General features: G+C 49.8%; 1 protein-coding gene across 1 annotated transcript in view; it reads left to right on the forward strand.

The window, feature by feature from the left end:
* The window catches only part of TRHDE (thyrotropin releasing hormone degrading enzyme), a 299,761-nt gene that overhangs the window by 254,854 nt on the left and 18,310 nt on the right, over positions 1-26,597 (forward strand). The window contains exons 13-15 of the mRNA XM_068164774.1: positions 7,138-7,285; positions 10,585-10,682; positions 11,165-11,272. Coding sequence (XP_068020875.1) covers positions 7,138-7,285; positions 10,585-10,682; positions 11,165-11,272 — 354 coding nt within the window. The remainder of the gene's footprint in view (positions 1-7,137; positions 7,286-10,584; positions 10,683-11,164; positions 11,273-26,597) is intronic.

The following is a 26,597-nucleotide window of genomic DNA, read 5'->3' on the forward strand; positions in this document are numbered from 1 at the left end:
TCTTTGCAAAAATTCCAGAGCTGTTGTAGGCAGCCTTGACTGTGGATGAGCCTAAGCCATCAGACAGTTTGCCTCCACAGCTGCTTCCCAGGCCCTGCTTTCCTGATCTGATGTCCCTTAGATGATTCTTCAGCTTCAAAGAATCGCAGAAACATTCAGGCTGGAAAAGAATGAGAACCCTGCTCTGCAAGGCTCACCCCTAAACCACAGCCCCACATCCAAACCACCTGCAAACACAGCCAGGCTTGGGGACTGTGGTGAAAAGACAGTATCAGAGAACCACAGAAACACTCAGGGTGGAAAAGAGCCTCAGGATCACCAAGGCCAACCCAGAACCCTGCTCTGCAAGGCTCACCCCTAAACCACAGCCCCAAGCACCACAGCCAAACCACCTGCAAACACAGCCAGCCTTGGGGACTCCACCACCTCCCTGGCCAGCACATTCCAAGCCCTCACCACTCTTGCCTGAAAAAAAGCTTTCCTAATGTCCAGTCTGAACCTCCCCAGGGGCAGCTTGAGGCCATTCCCTCTTCTTCTGTCACTAATGATCTGGGAGAAGAGACCTGCACCAACCTCTCCACAACCTCCTTGCAGGGAGCTGTAGAGTGCCAGGAGGTCTCCCCTCAGCCTCCTCTCTTTCACACTAACCATCCCCAGCTCCTTCACTTGCTCCTCATCAGATTTCTTCTCCAGGCCCTTCCCAGCTTCCTTGCCCTCCTCTGCCCTGGCTCCAGCACCTCCACATCTCTCTTGTCTTGAAGTGCCCAAAGCTGGACACAGCACTGGAGGTGTGGCCTCCCCAGAGCTGAGTGCCAGTGGACAATCCCCTCCCTGCTCCTGCTGGACACAGCATTGCTGATCCCAGCCAGGAGGCCTTTGGCTTTCTTGGCCCCCTGGGCACACTGCTGGCTCCTGTTCAGCTGCTTGTCCATCAGTACCCCCAGGTCCCTTTCTGCCAGCAGCTTTCCAGCCACACTGCCCCTAGCCTTGAAAGAATTTCCCCATGTCTTGAAATCACACCAGGTGCTCGACAAGGTTTTAGTGTAGACTAAAAGGACATCAGTGTAGTGAAACAGGAAGCTCAGGAGACCAGCTTCTGTGCTTTGTGCAGATGGCAGAGCATAGCTCACCACTTAGTCACTCTGCTCTGGTTAGTTTCTGTCTTCTGCTGTCCTGATTGGCTCAGGAAAATTCTCCCAGGTCTGTGAGCTGGATTTTAGGACTTTTTATCCATTTTATGGCTCTCTGTTTATCTATTTTATGATTCAGGGTGAGAGCTTCTCCTTATATCTTGTCTTCTCAACTATGAATGCCAAAAATTATCAGTCTTAGTATGTGGCATTGCCCTTCCCAACCTCTTTCCTTCTTGTTTTGTTGGGGTTTTTTTTGTGAATGAAAATGTTCCTCAAGCTGTTTAAGCTGCAGTGTGCATTTGCTGTGTTCTATCATACCTGCTATATACCACAATTCTGAACAAGATGGTAAAGCAACAAATGTTCTTAGCACTACCTCTTGAAAGTAACTGTTTAATGGCAGACAGTCTGGGAGTGCAGTGAATTTGTAAGAGGCTCACAGTAAAATCAGCTTAGGGGCCAAGGGTGGAAGCATATCCTGGTTTTCTGGAGGCATCCCTGCAATGAAGTAGTGTAGAATATAAAGCTCATTCTGCCAAGGCAGAGATCCTGAAGCACTTCTGCTTTCACAGAATCATGGCACATTAGAGGTTGGAATGGAGCCCCAGAGATCATCCAGTCCAACCCCCTGCCAGAGCAGCATCACCCAGGGCAGTCCACACAGGAATGCATCCAGGTGGGCTTGGAAAGGCTCCAGAGAAGGTGACTCCACAACCTCTCTGGGCAGCCTGCTCCAGGGCTCCAACACCCTCACACCAAAGAAGTTTCTCCTCATGCTGAGCTGAAACCTTCTCTGGTCAAGTTTGTCTCCATTGCTCCTTGGCTTACTGCTGTGCACCACCCAAAAGAGCTTGGCCCCCTCCACTTGACCCCCAGCTCTCAGCTATTGATAGGCATTGATCAGATCCCTCTCAGCCTTCTCTTCTCCAGACTCAACAGCCCCAGGGCTCTCAGTCTCTCTTCCCAGGGGAGATGCTCAAGTCCCCTAAGCATCCTCCTGGCTCTTTCTTCCAGGAATTGCTTCTATCTTAACTGCCACTGTAAGAGATTTTAGTTGTGTCTCTGCTCAAGTTCCCCAGAGGTCCAGCCTGGCAGCTGTGCTTCCAGCACATCAGCCCAGTGTGTGCTGAGGGAGATTCTAGCAGTGATCCTAGCAGCTATAACCAGTGGCTCTCAAAAGCGTCATCTGAGGTGATGAATTTGTTGTCATTTATATAATGGTGCCACCCACCAGGACTCCCCTCAACCCCACTCCTCCTTTTGGGACTGATTCTGTTATGTGGGGGCTGGAGTTGGATGATACTGCCTGTAAGTTCTTCAAGGACCATACTCAAAGGGAGAAGGAAGGTCAAGGGTAAACAGGAAGAAAACTCTCAGCTTTTGCCAGAGTCTGGTTTTGTGAGAAGGAACATACCCTGAGGGAAACACCAGGGAAAGTGGAGAAGGAACATACCCTGAGGGAAACACCAGGGAAAGTGGAGAAGGAACATATCCTGAGGGAAGTTGGAGAAGATCTATAGCCTTAGGGAAGCACCAGGGAAAGTGGAGAAAGAGTACACCATTAGGGAAATGACAGGGAAAGTGGAGAGGATCTATAGCCTTAGGGAAGCACCAGGGAAAGGGGAGAAGGAATATACCCTGAGGGAAATGGAGAAGGAACATACCCCAAGGGAAACACTAGGAAAAGTGGAGAAGATCTATAGCCTTAGGGAAACACCAGGGAAAGGGGAGAAGGAATACACCCTGAGGGAAACAGGAGGTAAAGTGAGGGACTGGAGGAGAGGCAGGCAGGAGTGAATGGGCTGATCAGTCTGGAAGTGAGAAGCAGAGAGTGGTGAGAGCAGCAGTTTCTGTGGTTACCAGGATGAGGATCATCAGCTAAGAGCCATGATTCTGAAACTGATTAGGAAGGCTCAGAGCTAAGGGGCATGAGATAGATTTCTCTGAGTTCCTTTCTCCTGTGTCTTTGTGGGGAAGTTAGGCTTACAAAGAGCTAATCTGTTTGTTCTGCAGCGCTGATTTCCCTTTTGCGCTCAGCGGAGAGATTGAATTTCCCAAGCACGGTCCTGGGCACCCATTAGTGCAGCTGGAGTAAACATTCATCTGTTTATTCCTTAAGCAGCATGCTTCCCAGAGCTGCTGCTCTTGATCCTCACTCCGTGCTTCCTCATGTCAATCAAGTTGTCAGTAACAATAATCACAGATCCCATTAGGAACTAATTACACGTATGCAACTGCAAGTTAGTTCAACCTCTTTCCTAGCATTATCTCTAAGATGCTTAGCTGCAGTCACTGCAGCTTGCTGCTGAATCTGTTAATGAGGGTTGCACTTCTTGGCAAAGTGTTAAGACCTGGAACTCATCTTAATGGTATTCTACTGCTCCAGAAAGAAGACTGACACAGAAAGTGAAGTAACATGTGGCCAGCAGGAGCAGAGAGGTCATTCTGCCCTGGACTCAGCACTGATTAAGCCACACCTTGAGTCCTGTGACCAGTTCTGGGCTCCTCAATTCAAGAAGGACATTGCGATACTTGAAGGTGTCCAGAGAAGGGCAATAAGGCTGGGGAGAGGCCTTGAGCACAGCCCTGTGAGGAGAGGCTGAGGGAGCTGGGGTTGCTTAGCCTGGAGAAGAGGAGGAGACCTTCTTGCTCTCTCCAACTCCCTGAAGGGAGGTTGTAGCCAGGTGGGGGTTGGTCTCTTCTCCCAGGCAAGCAGCCCCAGAACAAGAGGACACAGTCTCAAGCTGTGCCAGGGGAGGTTTAGGCTGGATGGTAGGAAAAAGTTCTTCCCAGCAAGAGAGATTTGCCATTAGAATGTGCTGCCCAGGGAGGTGGTGGAGTCCCCATCCCTGGAGGTGTTCAGAAAAGGCTTGGATGTGGCACTTGGAGCCATGGTTTAGTTGTCAGGAGGTGTTAGGTATTAGGTCATAGGTTGGACTTGCTGATCTCTGAGGTCTTTTCCAACCTGGTTGATTCTATGATTCTGTGAACTTACTCTCTCTTCAGAGGCATTGAACACCATCTACTACCACTGCACTGGTCTCATTTATTTGTCTGCTCAGGTCCTGAGCAAAACAGTGAGGTCCCCAAGGGGTTTTGTTTTTTCTTGCTTGAGTATATGCTGTGACTGCAGTTGAGAATCACAGAATCACTGAATGTTAGGGGCTGGAAGGGGCCTCCAGAGATCATCTAGTCCAACCCCCCTGACAAAGGAGGATCACCAGAACAGAGCCTTGCTGATAAAGTGTGGACAAGGATGACATGAAGCATCCTGGAAAGTTGATCATCATGAGCACATGAGACAGATGCTTTTGAAAGCTGTTACACCAACTCATTTCTTTTCTGAGAACATGAAGAGAACACAAGCACAGAAACATTCAGGTTGGAAAAGATCCAAAGGGATCACCAAGTCCAACCCAGAACCCTGCTCTGCAAGGCTCACCCCTAAACCACAGCCCCAAGCACCACAGCCAAACCACCTGCAAACACAGCCAGCCTTGGGGACTCCACCACCTCCCTGGGGAGCCCTCACCACTCTTGCCTGAAAAAAAGCTTTCCTGATGTCCATTCTGAACCTCCCCAGTGGCAGCTTGAGGCCATTCCCTCTTGTTCTGTCACTAATGACCTGGGAGCAGAGCCCAGGCTGTAATTCTTCCACCAGAGTGTGAAAAGCAGTGTCCTGCCTGTGTGTGGTGCACCCTGCAAGGACCCCACGGCTCTGGGCTGTACCTGAGAGAAGAGCTTCTTTCCAGCCCTTCAGCACAGTACTTTTCTATGCCTGTTCCAAGTGACAAAAAATACTGACACCAATATGTGTGTTTTGGTTCATTTCCATAGTAATTGTGTGATTTTCTTTGCCTGCTGTATGCATGCATCCCTTCCCCAGACAGTGATGGAAATTAAGGGCAATATTTGCTACCAACAAGGAGGAAAAATCGTCTGTGAAGGCGTCTTGTAATGTAGCCTGTGCTAAGTGGAAGCTGGTGGAATCTAACTTGCTGACTTCAAGTGTTTAATGCAAACAGAATAATTATCTGCTCTCTAGGCAGGTAGAGAACTCCTCTGGGTTTTAAACATGCAGCGGGAGAAGAATAGAGCTGTGTGCTTCTGGAAGGTTCACACCCACAGGGCTGTGCTTTGTTTCTGCAGGCTGGATGGTTAGGAGCAAGTGCTGCTCTGGGAAAAAAAAAAAAAAAGAGAGAGAAAATGAGAGCCAGTTCTGAAGCTTGATGTTCACTGCACTCAGCCTGAAAAGGCGGCTTTCAAATGCTTGCATCTGTATTGCACTTGGCCTGGAGAGCCGTCCCTTCTAACAGCCTTCCTGAGCTCCCCCTGAAAGCCCTTCCCCTGCAGGGAGAGCTCCTTTATGAGTGTGGAAGAATGGAACAAAATTGGAGCTGGTTGTTGATAAACACCTGAAAAACACCCCCAGAGCTGATGGGGGAAGCGTTAGAACATCCTTAACCAAAGTGATGTCGCTGGCTGCCACTTCAGGGTAATCAAATGTGTTGTTCTGAAGTGGCTTAAGGTGGATGGAAAGCAAAGCAGCTTTAAAGGAGAGGGGGGAAAAGAGTGGGGAGGATAATTGAAACTAAAAATACTTCATCCCTTGTTATTCCCAATTGCCCAGGACCAGGAGAAACGTTCTCTGAAGGAAAGTGCCTTGGGCTGTTGATTTTACAGAACCATGGAATGATTTGGGGTGGAAGGAACCTTAAATACCAATCCTTCTGCCATGGGCAGGGACACCTCCTACTAGATCCAGCCTTTGAACACTGTCATGGTTGGAGCCTCCAGACTTCCTCTGGGCAGCCTGTTCCAGTGCCTCATCCCTCACCACCCCTGTGGGGAAGAATTTCTTCCTAACATCCAATCTAAATCTGGCTTCCTCCAGTTTGAAGGCACTACCTCTCTTTCTATCACTACATGCCTTCAGAAAAAGTCCCTCTCCAGCTATCCTGTAGGCCACCTTCAAATACTGGAAGGCTGCTATGAAGTCTACCCAGAGGTTTCTCTTCTCCAGGCTGGACATCCCCAACTCTTTCAGCCTGTCTTCGTAGGAGAGGTGCTCCAGCCCTCTGACCATCTTCATTGCTTGCCTCTGGCCCTGCTCGAACAGTTCCAGGTCCTCATTGTTTTGGGGACTCCAGAGCTAGGCAAAATACTCCTGGTGGGGTCGCATGAAAGCAGAGAAGAGGGGGAGAATCACCCCTCTCATCCTGCTGGTCACACTTCTGAGAGATCCCAGGATGTGACTGGCTTTCTGGGCTGCAAGTGCACATTGCCAGCTCACATGGAGCTTCTCATCAACCAGCACCCCCAAGTCCTTCTCCTCAGGACTGCTCTCTACCCACTCTCTGCCCCACCTGTACTTGTGCTTGAGGTTGCCTTGGACCAGGTATAGGATCTGGTACTTGACTTTGTTGAAGTTCATGAGCTTGGCATTGGCCCACCTCTCACTCAGGTGCCTCAAGGTGCCCCTGGGTAGCATCCCTTCCCTCCAGCAGCGATGCTGCACAGCACTGGTCCCAGCACAGACCCCTGGGGAGCACCACTTGTCACTGGTCTCCATCGAGCCACTGACCATCACTCCTTGAGTGCAATCATCAAGCCAGTGAAGAGAGCTGTCTTACCAGGCAAAACAAGATAGCTTATCTTATGCAGACAGCTCTCTGTCCCACAGATCAGCAAAACATCTGCCTGTTGGGTTGGTGTTTTGCTTAAAGCTAGTCACTTGGTTGCTCATCTCTTTTATAGCCACTTCATAAAGTAAGGCTGGCTTGCCTAGTGTCCTTCCACTGCCTGCCTTCCCCCAGCAAGTGTGCCTGCACTTGTGTTAGAAGAGACCGTCAGCTGCTGGTTTTGCTCAGGCAGGCTGTACAGTGTGAGGAGCTTGGCTTGGGTTTTCTGCTGCTTAGTCTCCTTTGGAAAGACAGAAGTCACTTCTGCCTCATCCCCTGTCTCCTGCAAAGCTAATTTAATGCTAACTTCTTTTGTTTTGCAGAGCTGGTTATTTACCTCAGAACATTCCTTTGGAGATTATCAGATACCTGTCAGAGGAGAAGGATTTTCTGCCTTGGCACGCTGCCAGCCGGGCGCTTTACCCACTAGATAAATTGCTGGACCGCACAGAGAACTACAACATCTTCAATGTGAGAGAGAAAGTCTTCCTCTCTTTCTTCCTGTCCTGATCACCCCCCACCAAACACCTCCCACAGCCCTACTTGCTTGCTTCTTCCCTCCTTCCCTTCCTCCTTCATTTCCTCCCTCTATCCCTCCTTCATTTCCTCCCTCCATCCCTCCTTCATTTATTCCCTCCATCCCTCCTTCATTTATTCCCTCCATCCTTCATTTCCTCCCTCCATCCCTTCTTCATTTATTCCCTCCATCCCTCCTTCATTTATTCCCTCCATCCTTCATTTATTCCCTCCATCCCTCCTTCATTTATTCCCTCCATCCCTCCTTCATTTATTCCCTCCATCCCTCCTTCATTTCCCCCCTCCCTGCCTCCCTCCCTTGTTTTCTCCCTCATTTCCTCCCTCCCTTTCTTCCCCTCCCTCTCTTTCCTTTGATTGCCAACGACTGAGCTGTTCCCCAGTCAGGTAGTGTAAGTGACCTGGGGACATTAACTCCCTTCCTAATTATTCTCTATTTAAACATAGCAGTTGTCAAGCTTTGGTTAATTTGCATTTGAAGGGTGATAGCTGTTGTTTGAGGCATATGTGATTAGCAAAAGGGAAGGTAATTATGCCTCCTTTAAAATATTATTATTACAAATGAGGTATTTCACTTAAGAAGAGCCAGATGACTGCACTTCCAGACTCTGCCTTTTGAGGAGCCTCATGGCAATGCTGAGCTGGATGCCCAAGCTCAGCGAGGACCCCAGCTGCAGGCATAGCTGAGCAGGAGACCTGCAAGCCAAGGAAAGATTTGTTGTCATTATTTGATGCAAAGCAGCGTGGTAGGATTCAGTGCAGTTACATTAATTAACAAGGATTAGATCATCATTGAATCAAAAGCCCATTCATAATTGGGTCCAAAGGGACAGCAGGAGCAGCTAGCAGGAGATAATGAAGATAGGCATGAGGAGCAGCTGAAGATTCTACCTGAAATGAAACCCCCACCATCACAGCTGTGCTGAACCTTGGTCCCTGAAGCACACAAGATCTGATTGCAGGCAGGGGCAATGGTGAACTCTTGGGGTGTTTTTGAGTCACTCTGAATTTTATGCAGTCTGCATGGTTTCAGTGGCCAGCTCGCTGTGCAGCCTGCAGGTGGAGGAACTCTGTAAAGCCTGAGATGCTCAAAGGTGCTTTGGCTTCCTAAACATGTTTGCTCTTGTGTGTGTCCACAGACACAGTGCTGAGAGCATGGCTGTAGCTAGGCATATATCACAGTCTCACAGTACATGAGAGGTTGGAAGGGACCTCCAGAGCTCATCCAGCCCAACCCCCTGCCAGAACAGCATCACCCAGGGGAGTCCACACAGGAATGCATCCAGGTGGGGTTGGAAAGGCTCCACAGAAGGAGACTCCACAACCTCTCTGGGCAGCCTGCTCCGGGGCTCCAACACCCTCACACCAAAGAAGTTTCTCCTCATGCTGAGCTGAAACCTTCTCTGGTCAAGTTTGTCTCCATTGCTCCTTGGCTTATTGCTGTGCACCACCCACAAGAGCTTGGCCCCCTCCACTTGACCCCCAGCCCTCAGCTATTGATAGGCATTGATCAGATCCCTCTCAGCCTTCTCTTCTCCAGACTCAACAGCCCCAGGGCTCTCAGTCTCTCTTTGCAGGGGAGATGCTCAAGTCCCCTAAGCATCCTCCTGGCTCTCCCTTGGCCTCTCTCCAGCAGGTCTCTGTCTCTCTTGAACTGAGGAGCCCAGTACTGGACCCAGGATTGCAGGAGTGGTCTGAGCAGGGCAGAGCAGAGGGGGAGAATCACACACATAGGTAGGCACAAACACAGGACTAGCAGCTGGCATGGGCTCAGAGCTGTGTCCCAGCCTCAATAGTTCTGTGATCCTGTGTGATTAATTTGCAGGTTTAGTCTGCTACTAACTGGCCAGAAAGATTACAAATCTGACATAGCTATTTCACTTTTAAACACAACTTTAATAAGTAAACCCAGTAAAATACATGGCTGGGTTGTGCTTTATCACTGCTGGTGAAAGCTTTGAAAGCAGAGGTGACAGCAGAGGAAGTAATAAACTCTTCTTAGTCACAGAGTCAGAATCTGATAGAGAAACTTGCCCCATGAACCTCATTTTGTGTTGACATCTTGCATCCATGCCTGTGCATCCCCAGTAACAAGGCAGATGCTCTCCTGTGCAGCTCTTTATATCTCAGTTCTCTTTCAAATGAGGGAATTCCACTGGCAAAGGATGAGGCTGACCACAGCAGCAGTGGTTTGCTGAACAGCTGGTCAGAACGTGGGAATGTGTCTCCTGCCAAGAAAAGCACAACTGAAATGTGCCTTGGAGTTGTTCTGTTCTTTAGAGCACACCGAGAGGCTGATCTTGAAAGCACGAGGTCAGTCAATGCACAAAGCCTATTTGTAGCCAGGTTACTCTGAAGCCAGCTGACTATAGTTATGGAATTGTTTTAATTTTTTTTCCATCATTATGGATAATAAAACAATATTCTGTACAAAGTGAACAGACAAGAGGATGAGCAGAGGGCTGGAGCTGCTCTGCTGTGAGGACAGACTGAGGGAGCCGGGGCTGTGCAGCCTGGAGAAGAGAAGGCTCTGAGGAGACCTCATTGTGGCCTTCCAGTGTCTGGCATGGGCTCCAAGAAAGCTGGGGAGGGACTTTTGAGGGTGTCAGGAAGTGATAGGACTGGGGGGGATGGAGCAAAACTAGAAATGGGGAGATTGAGATGGGATGTGAGGAAGAAGTTGTTCCCCATGAGGGTGGTGAGAGACTGGCACAGTTTGCCCAGGGAGGTGGTGGAAGCCTCCTGCCTGGAGGTGTTTGCAGCCAGGCTGGATGTGGCTGTGAGCAGCCTGCTATAGTATGAGGTGTCCCTGCCCATGGCAGGGGACCTGGAACTGGCTGCTCCTTGAGGTCCCTTCCAACCCTGACAATTCTGTGATTCTATGAAGATGTGGTCTTGCCATAGAGTAGGAAGTAAACTGTTGTCACTTCTGCAAGTTCTGACCTGTGTATTGTGAGCTGAAAAGAGCATGTGAGGAACCTTTGGAATCCATGGGCTGTGTAGACTGAGCTGTCTTACACTAGGCATCTAACTACACAGCTGTGCTGCGGAGCGCTTCTCACTACAGCAGTGGCAGCAAGCTGCTGCTGCTTTACAAAATGCAAATCCCAGCTGTTGGGGAGGCAGGCATTGTCTGAGGGCCAGCAGAGAGGCATAGGCTCAGCAGGCAGCAGTATTTCCATTTGAAACAGAATAATCAATGTTAACATGAAATATCCTTTTCCCTTTCCTCTCAGGAGTATATTTTAAGACAAGTTGCATCGATGTATCTCAAGCTCGGATGGCCAACCAATAACTCAAACAAATCACTGGTGCAAGCTTCCTACCAGCATGAGTACTGCTCCATCTCTTTTCTCTTTGTCTGTTCATGGGGGGTTGTTATAGTGAGACCCTCTCTTCAAGTGTGCTGCCATCTTCAGCAAGTCTTTCTTGCCTAGCTCTGCTGCCCTCTTTTTCCTTTGTGGGTTAGAGGGAGAGCAGCAAGATGCTGAGAGGTTAAATTCCTCAGCCTTAGATTTGGGAAAGCATGGTTCCCTAAGCCTTAGTCTAGCATTTGCATGCACTGGGTACTTCAACACTTGGGCTTGTATGGCCACAGGGGTCAGGCAGAGTCCATCAGTGTAACTGGGGGCTGGGTTTGGTCCACAACCTTTCTTTATTCGTTGCAGCAGCTGTGGGCATTAAAGTCACTGAGATCTGTGTAGCTAGCTTCTCTCTGCTATGTTTCCCAAGCACCAGTTGCTGTCAGTGGCAATAAGCAGCACTTTGTTACCACTCCAATTAATGCAGCTCTCTTGCCCCCCTCGCTGCGGACAGGGAGCTGCGCCGGGAGGTCATCATGCTGGCCTGCAGCTTTGGCAACAAGCACTGTCACCAGCAGGCTGCAACCTTGATCTCAGACTGGATTTCCAGCAACAGGAACCGGTGAGTGAGGCTGAAATGTGCCTGTCTCCCCTTTCTCCTGCTCAGGAGCCATACAGCTGGCATGCTCTGCTTCTCCTGCCCATCCCTGTCTGCAGTGCCCCAGCCTGCAGGAGTCACAGGGCGCTGTCTGTTAGCTACAAACATCTGCAGGGCTTCAACATGAGCTGCTTGACTTTGCATGTGGGAGTGGGTGGAGGGCACTCCCATGTAGATTCTGCCCACTGCTGATAAATTGCTGTCACATCATTTTATGTAGAAGGTGGCAAGATGTGTTTTAAGAAGGGCTTGAAAGGAGTAAAGATGAGTGAACACCACTGTGGCAGACAAACGTGGAGCCTGTGTTGGGGCTTGTGAGCAGGATGTGTTCAGTGGCTAAAGAAGTGAGAGAAGATAGGAAGAGAAGAGCTGAGAGGTGAGAAAGGAGACAAAACAATTGTATGTGAGAGAAATGTTAGGAAGTATGATGGGTGAAGACTGGGAAGTTAAGAGGGACAAGGATCTGCTGGAGAGTCCAAGGGAGGGCTACAAGGATGCTGAAGGAACTGCAGCACTGCCTGGGGAGGAGAAGCTGAGAGCACTGGGGCTGTTGAGTCTGGAGAGGAGAAGACTGAGAGGGGATCTGATCAATGTCTATCAATAGTTGAGGGCTGGGGATCAAAAGGGAGGGGACAGGCTCTGCTCAGTTACACTCTGTGATAGGACAAGGGGCAATGGATACAAACTCCAGCACAGGAGGTTCCACCTCAACATGAGGAGGAACTTCTTGACTGTGAGGGTGCCAGAGCCCTGGAGCAGGCTGCCCAGAGAGGTTGTGGAGTCTCCTTCTCTGGAGCCTTTCCATCCCTGTCTGGATGTGTTCCTGTGTGACCTGTGCTGGATTCTATGCTCCTGCTCTGGCAGGGGGTTGGACTGGAAGTTCTCCAGAGGTCCCTTCCTACCCTTAACATCCTGGGATCCTGTGAATATGATTCAGGAATACCTGGCAAAGCTCCTGTAGGGTTTCACAGAGGGGATATGATAGCTGAGCTGTTGAGGGTTAGCAGCAGGTAGGTTAGCAGGTTTGGCAGGAGGTGTGTGAGCTGGGCTGACCAGACAGGTTTATTCAGCTGAGGGAAGGGAACAGAGTCTAGTTTTTTATTCTAAATAAAGCCAGTCAGATCCTGGGCTGCATCAGAAGTGTGTCCAGCAGGGCAAGGGAGGTGATTCTCCCCCTCTGCTCAGCTCTGCTGAGACCCCACCTGGAGTACTGCCTCCAGTTCTGGAGCCCCTATTCCAAGAGGGATGTGGAGGTGATGGAAGGTGTCCAGAGAAGGATGAGCAGAGGGCTGGAGCACCTCTTCTATGAGGACAGACTGAAGGAGTTGGGGCTGTTCAGTCTGCAGAAGAGAAGGCTCCCAGGTGACCTCATTGTGGCCTTCCAGTATCTGAAGGGGGCCTACAGGAAGGCTAGGGAGGGTCTGCTCAGGATCTCAGGTAGTGCTAGGACTAGGGGGAATGGAATGAAGCTGGAGGTGGGGAGATTGAGGCTGGAGGTGAGGAGGAAGTTCTTCCCCATGAGAGTGGTGAAGCCCTGGAATGGGTTGTCCAGGGAGGTGGTTGGGGCCCTGTCCCTGGAGGTGTTTAAGCCCAGGCTGGCTGAGGCTCTGGCCAGGCTGATGTAGTGTGGGGTGTCCCTGCCCATGGCAGGGGGATTGGAACTAGACGATCCTTGTGGTCCCTTCTAACCCTGACTGATACTATGATACAAGCACCCAAGTGTCTTTTAAAGCCAGCTGTGAGATGAGCATGAATGGAACTTCCATTTCTATATGACTTAAAAACCTCTCCAAAAAACCAACAGTGCCTTGAAACTGTGACTTTGTGCCTTTAAATCAGATGTGTGTGAGGGGGGAGGGTTTCCTTGTGCAAGATGATATTTACTATGAAATACCTACCCTGGGGATTCTTAGCAGCAGCAGCCACAATCAGGATGAAGCTGTTCAGAGAGGAGATTAAAGAGAAAGCATCATTGGAAATAATCTGCAGAAGTCATTTGCTTAGATATTCATTTGCAGAATTAGTTAATCAAACCTAGTTCCATCTATTAAGATGCACTGCAGAGGATTATTCAGTGGTACAAAACTGTCACCCTGCCAAGCTTTCTCTTACCCTCTGTCTTCAGCCCTCCCAAGAGCAGTGAAGAAGTTGAAAAGATGTTAAAAGCTGAATGTTTGGGAACAATAGCAAGAGGAGAAAAGAATACATTTGAGGAGCCATCTGAAGGTTCATGAGCCTTTCTCTTGGGCCATTCCTGGGGGCACAGGGTTGTAGTTGCCAGCCTAGGACAAGTGTGATGGCAAAAGCATCCCAGCAGGTCACAGGAAGAGAGCAGCTACGAGGTGAGAGCAGTGCATTGCTCCGAAAGAGCTGCACCCTGCTGAAAAAGAGCTGCAACAAATCATGGCACTGCAGAATGCAGCCTGAGAGTCAGCTGGGAAGGGCTGCAAAAGACAAAGACATGGTTTGATTGGTTTCTTGAAAGGAAGTTGCAGTCAGCTGGGGGCCAGGCTCTGCTCCCAGGCAGCTTGTGACAGGACAAGAGGGCATGGCCTGAAGCTGTGCCAGGGGAGGGTTAGGTTGGATGTTAGGCAGCACTTCCTCACAGAAAGGCTGATCAGGCACTGGGATGTGCTGCCCAGAGAGGTGGTGGAGTCGCTGTCCCTGGAGGTCTTTAAGGACAGATTGGATGTGGCACTTAGTGCCATGGTTCAGCTGATGTGGTGGTGATAGGCCATAGGCCGGGCTTGGGGATCTCAGAGGTCTGTTCCAGCCTCCATAACTCTGTGATTCTGTGTGATTTTAAGATGATAGGATTTGTTCAGTCCCTCACCCCAGAAGGTACCAGCTGCTATTCTCAGAGCAGTCTCAGGTACTGAAGGTAACTACCCCGTGAGCAGACTCATTTGCTGTCTCCTTTCACTGAAATGGCATTGCAAAGGCTACTAGCAACAGCAGCTTGGGGCACATAAAACCAGGTTGTGTTCCACAGTACCAGCAGTCCTCAGGGACACTCAGATCCCTGCAGTGGCACAGGTACCTCTGTCACCTTTCCTCACTTGAAACCAATGCAGTCTGAAACCTGAAAATAAGCCAGGGGCTGTTTTCCCTGGCTTTCCAGCAAGAAAATGATGGTAATTCTGCATTCAGAATCTCATTACCATGGTGTTTGAGTCATGCTTCTGCCTCTTTCAGCGCATCAGAGACAATAGGTAGCTCAAATGCAAAGGGCAAGCTGGTAAGTGCAAGATATGTGCAGAGAGCACATCCAGCAGGTGCCTGTCTGTGGCCTGTCTCATCAGTCAGGGTTCTGCTCAGCCTGATGTCCTTAACAGCACTTTGTGAGCTTGCTGCATACATCCACCTCAGGATCTGTAGGAATCCCTCAGACCCTCTCCCCTCATAAAGCAAGGGGTTGGAACTGGCTGATCCTTGAGGTCCTTTCCAACCCTGACAATTCTGTGATTCTAAGCTCATGCTGCTCATCTTCCTGCAGGCTTCTCTGGCAGCCCTAAGGCAAGCTGCTGGCAGGTACCAAATCCATATGTGTTCTTGCCTCTTCCACTCCTTGTGAGCAAGGGGTAAAGTTCCATCTTCTGAAAAGCTGCTGTAAAGGTTCTTGCAGATGTCCTTCCCTCGTCTCAAACAGAACAGAGACCTTGACTGATGCCTTGCAGAGTGCCTGGTCTCGGTGGGGTTGCATATCTGGAGCACTAAGACAGAGTTCCAGAGGGCTGAGAGATCTTTTTCTACACAGGCATAGTTTGAGTTTGACTGTGAGAGTTAAAATAAAGGCTAATTTGCAACCTTTCCACCTACCCACTCCTCAAAACCTTACCCTGAAGATCAGATGTTGCATGCAATGAGCTCATTCATAGAATCACAGAATTGTCAGGGTTGGAAGGGACCTCGAGGATCAGCCAGTTCCAAACCCCCTGCCATGGGCAGGGACACCTCACACCACAGCAGGTTGCTCACAGCCACATCCAGCCTGGCCTTCAAAACCTCCTGGCATGAGGCTTCCACCACCTCCCTGGGCAACCTGTGCCTGTCTCTCACCACCCTCATGGGGAACAACTTCTTCCTCACAGCCAATCTCAATCTCCCCATTTCTAGTTTTGCTCCATCCCCCCCAGTCCTATCCCTCCCTGACACCCTCAAAAGTCCCTCCCCAGCTTTCTTGGAGCCCCCTTCAAATACTGCAAGGCCACAATGAGGTCTCCTCAGAGCCTTCTCTTCTCCAGACTTCACAACCCCAGCTCCCTCAGTCTGTCCTCACAGCAGAGCAGCTCCAGCCCTCTGCTCCTCCTCATGGCCCTTCTCTGGACACCTTCCAGCACCTCCAGATCCTTCCTGGCACAGAGGCTCCAGAACTGGACCCAGAGCTCCAGCTGTGGTCTCAGCAGAGCAGAGCAGAGCATGCTGGAAGCAGCATAAATTCTTCAAAGCAGTAGACTCCAAATGAGGCTCTGGAATTAGGTTGGCTTCCCAAGATTGTAATCAACACAAAATTAGGGTAGGATTAAATTAATTGGTGGTATTAAGTAACACATAAATACAAAGGTTGTAAATGGTGTAAAGGAGGCTTTGGGTTCCCTGGCAGCTCACTGCAGTTAAAGTTTAAATAAAGCAGAGCAGAGGATGGGAAATTAATAATGCTGAAATCCTGGAGTCTTTAGCTGTGCTGTTAATCTGTGGCTTTGCAGAAGTTGTTCTGAAGTGGGGTTGTTTTTTTTGTCCTGTTTAACTTGTGGCATTTAATTATGGATAAAATGTTGGGTGGCAAACAAATGCAGCACCATCTAACTCTTGTTTTATCAAGCAGAAGCCTGCAGTTGCTTTGGATCTTAGTGAGTGTATTTTGTCTGGTAGGTCCAGAAATTAATTACCATCTACTCTGCTCTGTAGGGGATAGAAATAATCATAATAATCAGTTACTGTTTGTAATTACATGTTCTTTACTCTGCAAGCAATTTGCCACCAAGTAAAATAATGGTCATTCACAGCACAAAGCTGGGGATTCTTTTGGTGTTGCCAGCACTGTTTGAAAGAAGGCATTAGGCTTCTGACTGTAGCACTGCAGGTTTTCTTAGGGAATTAGTCAAATCCCCAGCACATGCACCTGCAGCACTTGCCTCCATGCACCACAGGGGAAGGCAGCGAGGAGACTTGCAGGCTGGAATTGCTGGAGGGCCTTAGGTGTTGCAGTGCTGCAGTTTTAGCTGCCTGGGTCACAGAGTAGAGTCACAGAATCACAGAGTGTTAGGGGCTGGAAGGGACCTGGAGAGATCATCCAGTCCCAGCCCCCCGCCAGGGCAGGAGCACCTAGAACAGGTCACACAGGAACACATCCAGGCAGGGCTGGAATCTCTCCAGAGAGGGAGACTCCACAACCCCCCTGGGCAGCCTGCTCCAGGCCTCTGTCACCCTCACAGGGAAAACATTTCCCTCCTGTTTCCATGGAACTCTCTCTGCCTCAGCTTCCACCACTGCCCCTTGTGCTGGCATTGGGCATCCCCCAGCAGAGCCTGGCTCCAGCCTCTGGGCACTCCCCCTGCACATCTTTATCAGCAGTAATGAGGTCACCTCTCAGGCTCCTCCTCGCCAAGCTCCAGAGCCCTCAGCTCCCTCAGGCTCTCCTCATGAGGAAGATCTTCCACTGCCTTCATCATCTTTGTGGCTCTCTGCCAGACTCTTTCAAGCAGTTCCCTGAGGTCTTCTTGACCTGAGGGTCCCAGAACTGGACACAATACTCCAGATCTGTCCTCATCTGATGCTCATCTGATGCTAATCTGATGCTTGGAGTCACACTTCCTACAAGGGAGTTTGGGAGACTCTAAATGAAGTTGATGTCAGCCACTGTGCTGAGTGAAGAGCCTCTTGACACACAGGTGTGGAGAGTGGATCCAGCACTGCAGGTAACAAGATCCCTGTGTCAAATGCATATGGAAATGGCAATTGTAGAGTCAGGGGTCCTTGCAAAAGATGCCTTCCAGAAGTGTTCCTAAAGCAGCAAGAGGTCTTCTCCTTTATCAGGGTTGGCAGAGAAGCTGTTCCTCAGATCCCTTTTAAAGTAGTTTGGAGGTTGTGGGAGAGCCTCAGCTGAGTACTGCAGCCCTGCATCTGCCCCCTGCAAAGCCCACCCTGATGACGTGCCTGTGAGGTGTTTGGGACAGTATTAATACTCTGCAGCACACTTTGTTCCTCTGGGTGAAGCTCAGCCCCTGGGCTTTGCTTCATTAGCAGAAGCAGCAATATAGTTCTGCAGACTAAAGGTGAGAGGGAGGCCTGAGTGCCAGCACTGCCAGAATTAGTTAGCATGCAAAGGACTTGCAGTGGTGTTGCCACTTTTGCAAGGCAAAACACAACACTAAAGGAAGGAACAGAAGCCTAAAGCCAGAAGTCTGTCTCTACAAGGAGCCAAGCAAGCCCCTGCAGAGGAGGCTGTAAGGAGGCCTCAAGCTGCAGTGGTCAAGGAATCAATACAGTATTTGAATCCTTGCATTTGTTAAAAGACAAATAGTTACTCTGAGCCTGGAGTGCAAGGTGTGTCTCACAGTCTGCTTCCTCAGTGCTTTTAAGCTGTTTTGCTCAGGTTTGTAGAGGTCTGATGGCTCCTGCACGTTTTGCTTGAAACTCTGCATTGACATATGGCTGGACAGCTGATCCAAACACCTTCAGTCTGTTTAGTTGGGATATGTGCTGCTCCTTTCTGGAGCAATGGAGACCCTAGACACTTCCAATGCTAATGTGAAACATTTCCCTCCCAGTTTGAGGGGGGTAAGGGTTACTGGGATTCAGTGAACAGCAGAAGAGAGAAGCTGCTGTTGGCTTGAAAATTAAGATGTTTTCTTCTGCCTTCATTTAACCGAGCTCATCCCTGTGAAGCCCTTTCATGTGTGAAGAAATACATTATTCACAGTCCTTAGCTATAACAGTAGTGTGGTTCAGCCTCAAAAATTAACAGAATTACCATACAATGGCTGCCTGAGCTCCAGAGGCAGCCTCATTAACCCCTTTGCCCTGCGCTGCCTCGCTGTGCTGAGGGAAGGAAAAGCGGGAAGGAAGAGAGGGTCACCTTTGGCAGGCTGTCTGCCTGGGGTGCACTGAGTGAACAAAGGATTTCCTGAGCTGCAGGAAGGGATGTGTGCAGAGCTGCAGGCTGTGCACCCCTGCCAGGAGATGCTGTAGCAGCAGGTAAGGTGTGACTGATGGCTGAGAGCAGAGCTGCTCCATAGGCGTAGGCGTGATCTTGCAGCCTCTCAGTGGGTGCAAGTGTGGTTTGCTTCCAGCTCCTGCTGCCACCCATGAGCTACAGGTTGCCATGAAGATGTTTTTGCTTCAGGCAAAGTTGGAACAGGATAGAGTGAACGTGGCAGAGAGGTACTTTGAATTGAGAGAGCTGATTGTGCCCTCTGTGGAAAAATGAGTGCTCCCCCTCTGCTCTGCCCTGGTGAGGCCCCCCATGGAATATTGCATCCAGTTCTGGGCTCCCCAGTTCAAGAGGGACAGGGATCTGCTGGAGAGAGTCCAAGGGAGGGCTGAACAGCACTGCCTGGTGAGGAAAGGCTGAGAGCCCTGGGGCTGTTGAGTCTGGAGAGGAGAAGGCTGAGAGGGATCTGAACAATGTCTATCAATAGCTGTGGGCTGGGGGTCAGGAAGGAAGGGACAGGGACAGCCTCTGCTCACTTGTGCCCTGGGATATAGGACAAGGGGCAATGGATGGAAACTCCAGCACAGGAGGTTCCACCTCAACGTGAGGAGGAACTTCTTCACTGTGAGGATCCCAGAGCCCTGGAGCAGGCTGCCCAGAGAGGTTGTGGAGTCTCCTTCTGTGGAGCCTTTCCAGCCCTGTCTGGATGTGTTCCTGTGTGACCAGTGCTGGATTCTATGCTCCTGCTCTGGCAGGGGGCTTGGTCTGGAAGATCTCCAGAGGTCCCTACCAACCCCTAGTATCCTGGGATCCTTGTATTCTGTTTGTGTTACTAGAGCTGAGGTGGTGCTGTTCTTTTGCCAGCATGCAGCAGTGAGCAGTGGAAGCTGGCAGTGCTACATCACAGAATTAAGCAATGATGTTTCTTTAAGATGCTGCAGGACTGCCTGGGAAGCCCCTAGGTACTCATAGCCACTTCAGGTTGCTCTTTCTTTCCTTAGACATGACACCATTGCTATTTATTGTTTGTGGTCTCCTAAATGCAAACTAAGTGCCTTGATTAATTACCTCAGTACCCCTAGAAAATTTACAGTGAGTGTGTTTGATTGATCTGGGCTTTGTGACCATCACTCTGGGGTTGAGTTTAGCTTTAATGCAGTTTTGACTGCTTTCACTGTTGCTCTGCTGCCACAAGCATTCTGCTCAGCTTTGTTTACTTCGAGTACTGCCTTGCAGATCTCAGCTGGGGTGGGGGGGAAGAGGGAAAATCCAATATGCTGCTACATTACAGTTGTGTAAAGTGAGGATTTCATTCTGATGTGTGTGGCTTTGGTGCCTCTTGTCCTTGGAGCTGCTATTTTGTTGATAACCATCTGCTAATCTTTGATCAGCAGAGTTAAGCTCACAGTGCAATTTGATCTCTAGAGCTCATGTTCAATACTTAGCTTCTTCCTAATCTTCTTTATTTATTTACTGGGGGGTGGGGGTTGGAGGTTTGTTTCTCTTCTCTTGTTCACAATTCTGAGTGTCCATTCAGCCTCCCCTTGGGAGCACAAGAATTGGAAAGGTGTGAGTTCTCTCTTTTTGTTCTTTTCCTGCTTTAAGCAAAGCAAATACTCCACCTGGAGCTCTGTGTCCAGTTTATTTAGAATAATTTAGAATAAACCAAACCAGGTTGGAAGAGACCTTCAACACCACCTAATCAACTAACCCATGGCACCAAGCACCCCATCAAGTCTCCTCCTGAACACCTCCAATGACGGCGACTCCGCCACCTCCCCAGGCAGCCCATTCCAATGGCCAACCACTCTCTCTGTATAGAACTTCTTCCTAACATCCAACCTAAACCTCCCCTGGCACAGCCTGAGACTGTGTCCTCTTGTTCTGGTGCTGGCTGCCTGGGAGAAGAGACTAATATCCGCCTGTCTACAGCCTCCCTTCAGGTAGTTGTAGAGAGCAATAAGGTCACCCCTGAGTCTCCTGTTCTCCAGGCTAAGCAACCCCAGCTCCCTCAGCCTCTCCTCACAGGGCTGTGTTCCAAGCCCCTCACCAACTTTGTTGCCCCTCTCTGGACTCGTTCCAGCAAGTCAACCTCCTTCCTAAACTGAGGGGCCCAGAACTGGACACAGGATTCAAGGTGTGGCCTAACCAGTGCAGTGTCCAGGGGCAGAATGACCTCCCTGCTCCTGCTGGCCACACTGTTCCTGATGCAGGCCAGGATGCCATTGGCCCTCTTGGCTACCTGGGCACACTGCAGGCTCATGTTCAGAAGTTCATGTTCAGAAGCTCATGTTCAGTTCTGGAGCCTCTGTGCCAGAAGGATGTGGAGGTGCTGGAAGGTGTCCAGAGAAGGGCCACGAGGATGAGCCAAGGGCTGGAGCTGCTCTGCTATGGAGACAGACTGAGAGAGTTGGGGTTGTGCAGTCTGGAGAAGAGAAGGCCCCCAGGAGACCTAATTGTGGCCTTCCAGTATCTGAAGGGGGCTACAAAAAAGCTGGGGAGGGACTTTGGAGGGTGTCAGGGAGTGATAGGACTGGAGGGGATGGAGCAAAACTAGAAGTGGGGAGATTGAGATGGGATGTGAAGAAGAAGTTGTTCCCCAGGAGGGTGGTGAGACCCTGGCACAGGTTGCCCAGGGAGGTGGTGGAAGCCTCATCCCTGGAGGTGTTTACAGCCAGGCTGGATGTGGCTGTGAGCAACCTGCTGTGGTGTGAGGTGTCCCTGCCCATGGCAGGGGGTTGGAGCTGGCTGATCCTTGAGGTCCCTTCCAAGCCTGACAATTCTGTGATTCTGTGATCCTTGGTTATGCAGAATCTGTTTCCTCTGCAAGCCGCCCTGGGTTCATGTCCATCCACCTGCTTCAGTTGGCATTGTGCTTACGTGGATGTGCCTTCAGCTATTCAATTGAAAAGCCACCAGAAAAACAAATCACACTCTAAGACTGTGCAGCATACTGTAACAGGTCTATAAATGAAACAATCCATAGATCTGAGGGAGCAGTAAATAACACCTTACCAGTCATTGACTGAGATAGTATCAATGAAGCCTGGTTTAGGTGATAGAAAATCAAACCTTTGTCCAAAGAAAGCATTTTTTTTCCCTTTCTCTCTTTTTCTCCTCCCTTATTTCTGTCTCTGATCCTTGAGGCACATCCTGATGCTGTTTGGTTTCGCACAGGCACACACTGTGGCTATACTCTTGCAACCATCTATAAATCCACTGAAGTTTCACCACCTAGATGAATATCTGGGGGGAAATGTGGCCAGCAGGTTAATTATTTGTGCTCCTTGGTTGGAAGTGGCAGTAGCTTTGATCACAACTTAGATGCACATCAGCTGCTGTTGGAAACCATTAGCAGCAAACAGGGAAAAATTAGAGTGTGGTTTGGGTTTGAGTTTGGCTTTCCACACATGAATGTCTGATAAGTGTAAAGCAGTAAGAGAAGAAGTTGTTCCCCATGAGGGTGGTGAGAGCCTGGCACAGGTTGCCCAGGGAGGTGGTGGAAGCCTCCTGCCTGGAGGTGTTTGCAGCCAGGCTGGATGTGGCTGTGAGCAACCTGCTGTGGTGTGAGGTGTCCCTGGCCATGGCAGGGGGGCTGGAACTGGCTGAGCCTTGAGCTCCCTTCCAGCCCTGACAATTCTGTGATTCTGTCTTCTCAACCCCTAGAAGTTCTAATTACTTAATATTTTCAGACATAGTTATTACTGCATTTTGCAATGTTACTGAGGCTGTGCCAGCTGATGCCAACCAATGCTGCTGAAGGCATTTCACTGATTAATAGGTTGTTACAATCTTTGAGTAGGATCTTGCACTCTATTCGGTAAAACTGTTTAAGGAGGGGAAAACCACTGCTGAGTGCCTGAGTTAATCAAGAAGTTAGTGCTCTGGAAGACAGGATCAGGGGAAATTTCTGAAAAGGGAGAAGGTTTAGAGTCACAGAATCACAGAATTGTCAGGGCTGGAAGGGGCCTCAAGGATCATCCAGTTCCAACCCCCCTGCCATGGGCAGGGACACCTCACACTGCAGCAGGTTGCTCACAGCCACATCCAGCCTGGCTGCAAACACCTCCAGGGATGAGGCTTCCACCACCTCCCTGGGCAACCTGTGCCAGGCTCTCACCACCCTCCTGGGGAACAACTTCTTCCTCACATCCAATCTCAATCTCCCCATTTCTAGTTTTGCTCCTTCCCCCCCAGTCCTATCACTTCCTGACACCCTCAAAAGTCCCTCCCCAGCTTTCTTGGAGCCCCCTTCAGATCCTGGAAGGCCACAATGAGGTCTCCTCAGAGCCTTCTCCTCTCCAGACTCCACAACCCCAACTCCCTCAGTCTGTCCTCATAGCAGAGCAGCTCCAGCCCTCTGCTCCTCCTCGTGGCCCTTAATCCTGACTTTTTGCTCCCCCATTCAAGTCCTCCCTTGGCTGAGTCTCAGCAGCTCTGAATTCTACCTTATCATTTTCTCACATCCAATCTCAATCTCCCCAATTCTAGTTTTGCTCCATCCCCCCAGTCCTATCCCTCCCTGACACCCTCAGAAGTCACTCCCCAGCTTTCCTGTAGCCCATGGCAGGTGGGCTGGAACTGGATGATCTTTGAGGTCCCTTCCAACCCTGACCATTCTATAACAGAATCTATGTTAGAGTTCTGCCAACAGAGTACCAACCCTCCCTTGTTGCTTCTTGTCTGAGCCTCCTAACCTGTTCAAGCAGGCTATGAATACAGCCATCCAGCAAAAACAGGCTGCCATCCACTGTGAAACAGTTGCCAAAATAAAGAGCGTTTCTGATTCCTTTCCTTTGTCACACAGTACCCTACACTGTACTGAGGTTTGTCACTTCATCCCAGGGCTGTCTAAACTGTGTGCAATTACATTAGGACAAAAATCAGAGCAGAGTTTGCCCAGAAGATAAATAATTAGGGTCCAATGCTCGAAGTGTATCTCCAATTGTTAGGACACACTTTAAATAGGAGCAAGTGTGCAGCAATTAATTATAACTTGGGAGATTATTCTTAGCTCATTGTGGAGCTTTATTATTCACTCTTGTGGGGAAAAAAAAAAAGGCATTAAAAACCCCTGCAAAGGCACAGCACGATTTTAATTAATTTTTTTTTCCCCTGACTCTTTAATTTTTAACAGTTTTTCTTCCCCCCCCCCCCGCCCCAAGTGTTTCATTCTTTAAACATGAGAGCTCTGCCAGCTCCATATTTCACTCTCACCATCACATCTTTTTTAAGCAAGGAAAATCAAGTTAAATAAATTGAATCAGTATTCAAATAAAAGCCATTTAAAAGTGATGCCTTCAAAAAGTTAATCTTTATCTTTATTCTTCTGAAGTGGCCATCAGTCATCTGAGCAACCGCAGGCTGGGCTGCAGCAAGAGAAGCAGAGCCAGCAGGGCAAGGGAGGGGATTCTGCCCCTCTGCTCCGCTCTGCTGAGACCACAGCTGGAGCTCTGGGTCCAGTTCTGGAGCCTCTGTGCCAGGAAGGATCTGGAGGTGCTGGAAGGTGTCCAGAGAAGGGCCACGAGGATGAGCAGAAGGCTGGAGCTGCTCTGCTGTGAGGACAGACTGAGGGAGTTGGGGTTGTGCAGTCTGGAGAAGAGAAGGCTCTGAGGAGACCTAATTGTGGCCTTCCAGTATCTGAAGGGGGCTCCAAGAAAGGTGGGGAGGGACTTTTGAGGGTGTCAGGGAGTGATAGGACTGGGGGGGATGGAGCAAAACTAGAAATGGGTAGATTCAGATTGGCTGTGAGGAAGAAGTTGTTCCCCATGAGGGTGGTGAGAGACTGGCACAGGTTGCCCAGGGCGGTGGTCGAAGCCTCCTGCCTGGAGGTGTTTGCAGCCAGGCTGGATGTGGCTGTGAGCAACCTGCTGTAGTGTGAGGTGTCCCTACCCATGGCAGGGGGGTTGGAACTGGCTGAGCCTTCAGGTCCCTTCCAACCCTGACAATTCTGTGATGTCTGTGATTCTATGAGCTCTTGAGAACGGAGAGCAGCCCTGAAGGCCCAGAGGAGGCTCAGCGTGCCGAGGGGATGTGTTCTGCAGTGTTGCTACCTACGTGGTGCCGAAGCAACAGCAGTTTTGTCCACCTGGCTCAGTTGGTATCAGTTTACAATCTGGTTTAGTCTCAGAAGCACACCATGCTAGTGCCTGAAGGCAGCTGATGGCTACAGGACTGTTGTAAGGGGTCTCCACAAGTGGATTCAGCATCTTCAGTGTAGCATTTTGTAGCTGAACTTGTTTAAGAGCAGCCTGGATGAGGCACTCAGTGCCATGGTCTGGTTGATTAGTTAGGGTTGGGTGATCAGTTGGACTTGATGATCTTGGAGGTCTCTTCCAACCTGGTTGACTCTGTGATTCTATTACAGGGGGGCAAGCCTTGCACACGCTCATCCAGTGCCTGGGAACTGCCATTTTGGAGCCATATTTTTCCATGAAGCTATAAAATTGATACATCTGCAGGCTGGGGAGATTGTGCATGTTTAGATAATGATGAAATGCAGGCCCATAATAACTGCAGGAGCGAGAGAAAGCAAAATTCCCCACCAATGGAGAAAATTCAATTAGAGGGCTCTCTGTTGCAGCAGTAGTTAAAGAGAAATTACTTTGGGGGCTATTCCCATTTTCATAAACAATTTTCTCTTTCCACCAGAAGGCCTCCTCTGTCTGCAGCCCTGATTGCAAGCCTCTCACAGGAGTCATTTGTTGTTTTTCATAGCTCTAAGTTTTGTAGTTTCTGGAGCTAAGCCTTTTAACACCAGTATCTGTTTTCATGTCTTGCTTTGCAGGGGCTGGTTTTTTCCCTCCATGTTCTCTTAATGACTTAACTTGTAGACAGAGACCTAAAGCCTCCCCTGGAGCAGCTGCTTGGATCCTATTGAGTAGATCTGCTGTGGCACTGCCAGTGTACTGGTACTGATTGGGTGGCAACACAGGTGAGATGCAGGCTACAGGCATGCCAGGACAAGGCCTCCTTGCTTCCCAGAGCATACTGGAGGTCCTGGCTGCACTGCTACTAAAATCAGGAGTGTTGGCACTTAGAATGTGATGTGCTCTTTGTGGTGAAGAAAGCCAAGGCCTTTCTGGAGTGGATTAGAAGGGCTGTGGTTAGTAGGTTGAGAGAGATTCTATTTCCCCTCTACTCTGCCCTAATGAGGCCACATCTGGAATATTGTGTTCAGTTCTGGGACCCTCAGTTCAGGAAGGACCTCAGGGAACTACTTGAAAGAGTCCAGCACAGAGCCACAAAAATGATGAAAGGAGTGGCACAGCTTCCTCATGAGGAGAGCCTGAGGGAGCTGAGGGCTCTGGAGCTTGGAGAGGAGGAGCCTGAGAGGTGACCTCATTGCTGCTGATCAAGATGTGCAGGGTGAGTGCCCAGAGGCTGGAGCCAGGCTCTGCTAGGTGATGCCCAATGCCAGCACAAGGGGCAGTGGTGGAAGCTGAGGCAGAGGAAGTGCCATGGAAACAGGAGGAGAATGTTTTCCCTGTGAGGATGCCAGAAGCCTGGAGCAGTCTGGCCACCTGGACATGTTCCTGTGTGATTTACTCTAGGTGCTCCTGCTCTAGCTGGGGCTGGGGGAGTTGGCCTGGATGATCTTCAGAGGTCCCTTCCAACCCCTACCAGTCTGTGGTGCTGTACTTTATTGGTCATACTCAGATGCCATGCACTAAGATTTGGAGCAGCAGGTGGCTTGGTTCTATGGTCAGGGTAGCATCCCCTAGCCCTTTTGGTTTAGTAGATGTTCTTGAGGCTTGTGTCAGTGTATGAATCTCAAACTGAAGCAAAAAAAAAAGTCATGAGCTGGGAAGGAAGTTGTGCTTTAAGGACAGAGAGCCAGGGGGATCAGCAAATGAAGACCCAATGAGAGCTAAGATCACTTTCCCCTTCTGTGCAGTGTGTGTGCATAAGGCTGCTTGTTTGTGTCGCTGTAATTGCTGAGCTGAACCTTTGAGAGAGTTGCAGCTCTTCAGTAAGCTTCAATCCTCATCCTGAGTCAACAGAAGGCAGCACAGAGGCAGCACCTAAATACCTGCTCCCTTGTTTTTAGTGTGTCTTGATTCCCTGTGCTTAATTTTTCTGACATGGACTGGATGCAGTTCTCTTTGCAAGCACTCTTTGAAGGAAAGGTTACAT

The sequence above is a fragment of the Melanerpes formicivorus genome, unplaced genomic scaffold, assembly GCF_026170545.1.
Source record: "Melanerpes formicivorus ecotype bairdi unplaced genomic scaffold, bMelFor1.0.p_v2 SCAF_3, whole genome shotgun sequence".
NCBI classification, from domain to species: Eukaryota; Metazoa; Chordata; class Aves; order Piciformes; family Picidae; genus Melanerpes; species Melanerpes formicivorus.